The 6254-nt window shown below is 36.8% G+C and overlaps 1 protein-coding gene across 2 annotated transcripts in view; it reads right to left on the bottom strand.

Moving 5' to 3' along the window:
- Positions 1 to 263: 263 nt before the first annotated feature.
- The window catches only part of Neto2 (neuropilin and tolloid like 2), a 50051-nt gene continuing 44060 nt past the window's right edge, over positions 264 to 6254 (bottom strand). For both annotated transcript variants that reach the window (XM_090357684.1, XM_090357685.1), the window contains exons 8-9: positions 4955 to 5068; positions 264 to 3886 (exon numbers count right to left, since the gene is read on the bottom strand). In XM_090357684.1, coding sequence (XP_090213810.1) covers positions 3306 to 3886; positions 4955 to 5068 — 695 coding nt within the window. In that variant the 3' untranslated portion in view covers positions 264 to 3305. The remainder of the gene's footprint in view (positions 3887 to 4954; positions 5069 to 6254) is intronic.

Here is a 6254-nt window from a genome sequence, read left to right as displayed (position 1 = left end):
AGCCCTAATCTTTTTTGTGAAGTAAAATGGGAAAATCTTTTGCTTTTGCTTAAACTTTTAGATTGACTGTCCACTCTTCTCCCAAAATGAAAATTGAACTTTATTCCTATAGATCTGAGATGTTGAGAAAAGGTTTCCTGTAATTAGTGACTACTTGGAATTACTATCTTGTGTTAAATTTTGGATGGACACTTAACAGTGACAATATACAGTTGTACTTAATAGTATTCCCGAATTGAACATTCATCCCGTTCAGATTTGCATTTTTTTTGGGTAGAGATGTTTAATACTGAGCCACTCTGTGGGGTGTTTAGATGACTAAATCTCTTATATTTCATTGCTAAATTTTATGGCTTTTAGTTTAGAAAATAATTATACATTAGCATTATCCTGGTAGTGATGTTTTAGCTTTATTCTTTTGTGAATACCAAGAAAATGCTTGACTAAGATATGAGATCTAGCATCCACTCAATGACAGCTTATAACTTATGATAGACTAAGCTATTAACCATCTGGTTCTGTCCCTGCAAATAAACTCACCAGAAAACATTGTCCTCAGAAGATGTTAACTTATGACCTCCTTCATGAATTTTGCATATTTTTTAATTCTGAGGAAATGTTCTATATTAATTTAGGTCCTCAAATCCTAGAAGAACTATCCCCTAGATAAGTTTGCGTTTTTCTGTTATTTTTTGGTCTTCATGCCAGTACTTGCACTTGAACTCAGGCCTGGAGCTCTTGTTCTGCTTTTTCACTTGAGACTAGCATCCTATTACTTGAGCTTTATCTCCACTTCCAGCTTTTTGATGGCTTACTGGCAATAAGAGGCTAATGAACTTTTCTGCCCAGGGTAGTTTTGAACCATGATCGTTAGATCTCAGCCTTTTAAGTAGCTAGAATTATAGGCATGAGTCAACAGTGCCCAATGAGTTTGTGTTTTCTGCTGTGAAAAGAAAGCACTGTTTGTTTCATTTCAGCAACCAGAAAATTTAGAACAAGATTACTGTTCAATTTGCTAAATTGCATGAAACCATGCATTTCTGTGCCGTTTCTGTATTTAATGTCTTTGCAGGCTCTGTATTTTGTAGGCTTCTTTTAAGCCTTTTAAAAATAGGTTACAAGTTTCAAAAATAAAAACATAGGTATAAGCAACTAGCCATAATATAGTTAAGCATTATTTCCACCATAATCTAGATGTTAAAGATGTACAAAAGTTACTTTTATTACAGATATAATTTTATATATGAAGTATGAGGGTGTCCTTCCCATTATAAAGAACATTAAGATAGTAGTTGTTAAAGTATGAATTCCTATGTGGTCCAAATGCTGGCTGGCCTACATTTCCTACTAAAATGGTGACTCAATGTAACCACTGTAAAAACTTAGTAAATCTGTCTCCAGTACAACATCATTGACTACTATATTCATTGCCACTTTCTCCAAGTTGTATTTTTAAAAACTGGAAATTCTGGTGGCTTATATAAAATTTAAATCATGACTAGACAATGAGAATGATTTCCTGGTCACTTGTGTATAATCAACTTCTTAAAATATAGAACAGAGGAAACAAACTTTGAGGCAGTATTCTCTAAGTGTATCGTATATGTTTAAAGTTACAGTTTTCACTAATGTGAGATAGTGTCTATAAAACAGCGAACCAACTTTATGAGCTGAATGTGGTGGTGGACACTGTAACCCAAGCATTTGGGAGGCTGAGGCAGAATCATGAATTTGAGGTCAATCTGGCTATACAGCAAGATACTATCTCAAAACAAACAAAAAATTCAAAAGCACTTAAAATATTTAACTAAATTCCATGAACTATCAACTTCACATTTTACTGAGATGCAAAATGTAAAAAGGAATATAAAAATGTAAAAAAAGAATTTACACCTTTTCTACATAGTAGGTTTACACTGGTTATAACTGAGCAAATGGACTCCTTTTCATACATATCTTAAGATCTCAAATATCAGTGCCATAAATAATTTTATGGAAGAATCATATGGCAATATAGTTTAATATAAGACTTGTGTAGTAATTTAGAACAATAAATATCACGCAGTGAAAAATTTATCACAAATTAAATACAGTAATGAAAGGAAAGAAGTGTATGCACACAAAAACCCAGGTCTTGGTAATAACTAATAGTGTACAGTCCCCCTTATAGCAGGTACAAAGCTGGTATGTGAGCAGCAGGAAATCTGTCTTTGTAGGTCATTAATCTTGCTTTAATAAAATTTGTACAGTATAAAATAATATCAAAAGTCTAAAAAAACACAATGAGTTTTTATATCATGTTTATAAATTATTATCTTATATACCATAAAAATCATAAGGTCAGAAGTGCAGCTTAAAAAAAAGTTGAAATTGTTATTTTTGAATAACGCTAGAAAAATGTACTGTCTCAAGAAAGAAGTAACCCAATACAGGAGTAGTGAAGTAATCATCCTGCAAAAATAACAGAGATGCAGAGATGAGGACCACTGCAAATGAACCTAATGACAGGTACTCACATGTGCATTCAGGACCCTGTGATCTGGAAAGAATGGGTGCTCACTGAATGCAACCAAATATAGGAAACTTCAACGACTTGCTAAAAGTTTTTATCTTTCTCAAAGTTTTAGTCGTGACTGATAACTGGATTATGAAATATTCTAGAATAACTAAGATGAAATACGATTTCATGAGAATAAACTATCATTTACTACTTCAACCACGAAACAAAGACTAAAGGTCCAGGAATGGGAAGGCAATAGTATATAAACTAGTAGACAGAAATGAAATATAACCAAGTCTTAAGTAGCGCTTACCCTGTAGCCAGCTGTATTCTGATGTAAGTGGTACACTAAACCCTTAGCCTTAGATAGGACATGGACATGGCAAACTCTAGGTATATAAAACAACTTAAACTTTAGAGAAAAGTAAACCAAAAGGCTTATTTTTAAAGTTTATTGTGTGATCAAGCTGTACTTGTTAGAGCTTTATCACTCAATAGCCTGAGCCTGGGCCTGAGCTTGAGCTAGAATCTGTCTTAGCACCACTCGTTTCTTCAGCTGCTTGCTAACTAGTGGTGCTGTGTTCATATGACATCAAGCAAGAGATGATGGTGAATTTCCCCCCTGAATACATTAAGTTCCTTGGTTGGTATAACACATATAGACTGCCTGAGATGTCACCAGTACAATACATTAATGGCAAATGAAGGTCTTACTAGTTTTGCTAGAACAGGGCTGGCTGCTGACAGAACTGGTGCTGTAGGCTGCACACATACAGCTCCCCATCCCCCCTACCATCAGCCAGGATTAAAAGTCTATGGATATGGATGCTTGTGCAGAATCATCTCGCCCGCGGACATAAATTTCACAGGGAATCTCCTCCATGACTCTGTCTTCTAGAGCCTGTTCAGGACACTCATGTGCCTGTTTGAAAGTGTAGCTACTTTTTTTGAAGGTGCTATTAAATGTTTTCATTGGCTGTGGTTGTGCAAAATCATTTCGGAAGGGAAGTTCCATGGAACTGAGGTTGGTCCTGCTTTGCTTGGCACTGGCTGCCTGTGACCCGCAGTGATGGTCGTGAATGCACCGCGAGGCTGTGGGGGAACGCCGTAACTTCTGGTAGTTGTCCAGTTCTTCTGACAAGTCTGCCAGGTCTGCAGAAATCTCTTTGTCCCTTAGTGAAAACAGTTCATAATGAGGAGGATCAAACACTTCTTGGAACCCAGTTTTGTTGAAAGCAGTTTTGCAAGCCATGACCTTTTTCCGGGGCTGTTTCACTTGCACTAAAATAGAAATAATGAGAAGAACCAAGACAATCCCTGATGTCACTCCAATAATTGTTCCGTGAGTTTTAGTGATTTGTTCAAATAGCCCAGCTTTTTTCTTTTCTGTAGAAAGAGAAATGTTGAGGTTTTCAAAATTTGTTGATGGGGCGCCCCTTGCCATTTAAACCAATAAGGAATATTTAAAGAAAACAGGAAACCAGAATAAAATATGCCACAGACAATGCAACTGAAAACAAGGCCTTTAACTATGACTGGGTAAAGTAACTAACCATGATATAGCTACGTACATACATTCTAGAAAAGATTAAACACTTGGTTTCTTTACGCAACAGGGACATGAATGCATATGTCTTACAAATCAAATTAAAATAACATAGAAAGTGCTAAAATAAATACTCTTCTGTCAGGTTTATGTTGCATGGAAGGTTTGGCTGACTGCTATGTAGAAAGATAAACAACAGTTCTGACAGCCACCAGAAGAGAGAACAAGCATGACTGGACCTGAATGGAGAGATCACACTGTACTGTGTTTGATGAATACCTGAAAATATTCATGTCAAGTACTTAATACACCCATCAGATTACATAGTTTTTCATAGAAAGATACTTATATAACTTTTTGGGTGGACTGAAGACAGATTAACTTTAGTTCTCAGTGTTTAAAAAAGCAGCTTGCCAATATCCAATTATTAACATGAGTAGCACAGGAAATTTGATACAATAACTATTAGAATGAATCTGTTTTCATATTAGAAGGCTGAACCTTTTAGTGGATTGTTAAGTAGCATTTTCATTTAACTTAAAAAAAGAGCAGTACTCTAGGATATCATCTACATTATTGTGACAACTGGAAAGGGCAGCATTATAATACAAATGACAAGTTTCAACAACAGTAAGCAAATAAGAGCAAAAATAACACAATGCACTTTTGAATAACTTAAGGTAAAAACATAAACACAAGATGATTTTGTTGAGAAGTTGTATTTTTCTATGCTCTGACCACACTGCAAAGGTCTATTCTTCTTTTAAAGGTCTATTCTCTTGCATCTCTTGTCTTCACTTCGGAGAAAGCAGCTGCTAAGCCCATTGCAGAAAAGTGCATTGGAAGCCTTCCTTAACGAAAGGCAAGAACCACTCTTCTCAAAAAAGCTGGCCTTAGCACCAACTCACCTTTACAATGATTCTCATCCCAAGGGTATGCACAGTTCTGAACACCGTTGCACACTAAGGAATTGTTGATGCACATGTTGCTATGGCAGAAAAAAGTACTGCCTGTGCAGGGAGCTGTAGGAAAATGAAAGACTACATTATTGAGAACAGAGACACACAGATGACAATCCATCCTGATTTATTTTTCATTTGACTTCATAAGAGCAATTTTTTTTTTACTTCCATAGCTTATCTATGAACACATTCTTTTTTTTTTTTTTGCCTGTCCTGGGCTTGAGCTCAGGGCCTGAGCACTGTCCTTGGACTTTCTCAAGGCTAGAGCTCTACCACTTGAGCTGCAGCACCACTTCCGGCTTTTTTCTATGTATGTGGTACCGAGGAATCGAACCCGGGTCTTTGTGCATGCTAGGCAAGCACTTTAACCACTAGGCCAACCTCCCGGCCCTATGAACACATTCTTTTACAAAATCAGCAAGACATGGTCTCTGATGGTGGCTCACACAAGCTTCTTTTTTTTTAATCTGGTGTACTGGGGTTTGAACTCAGGACCTCAATCTTTCCAAGCAGATGTTCTACCACTGAGTCATATCTCTGGCCTCATACAAACTTCTCTATGCTGGTGATTAAAAGGCTATTCTGAATATAACAACATTAATGTATTTCCTGTAGTTTACGGGGATTCTATATAGTATGGCCAATCTTTCAAGACTTTAAAGAGAACATTGCTGGTGTCAGTGGCTCATGCTTATAATCCTAGCTATTGGAAGACCAGGGTTTAAGGTTAGTTTGGGCAGTAAAGTCCACAAGATTCCAACTCTAAAATAACAAGCACAAGTTGGGCCGAAGGTGTGGCTCATGTGGTAGAACATCAACTAAGCAAGCAAGCCAAGAGGACACCAAGCTCCTGAGTTCAAGGTCTGGAATCAGGAAAACAAAAACAAGCCCCTGCCCCATCAGTGAACATATACAATTATAGTGATATAATGTAAAAAATCTTTAAGAAAAATAAAGGTTATAAAAATATATGGAATATAGGTCATGTTCTTTTTTTCTTCCCATCCCTCCTTCTGCCTTCCTTCCTCTTCCTTTCCCTCCCTCCCTCCTTATCTTTCTCTACTTCCTCCCTCCTTCTTTCTTCTTTCCTGGGACTTGAACTTAGGGCCTAGGCACTGTCTATGAACTTTAGTGTTCAAGTGTACTCTCCTACTTGAGCCATAGCTCCATTTATGGCTTTTTTTTGGAGGGGGGGGCAGTGGTGCTTAATTAGAGATAAGAGTCTCATAGAGTTTCTTATCCGGTC

The sequence above is a fragment of the Megascapheus bottae genome, chromosome 24 (genome assembly GCF_031878675.1).
Source record: "Megascapheus bottae isolate mThoBot1 chromosome 24, mThoBot2.hap1, whole genome shotgun sequence".
Taxonomy (NCBI): domain Eukaryota; kingdom Metazoa; phylum Chordata; class Mammalia; order Rodentia; family Geomyidae; genus Megascapheus; species Megascapheus bottae.
The sequence above is the reverse complement of the archived record's forward strand: the minus strand, read 5'-3'. Positions and strand labels throughout refer to the sequence as shown.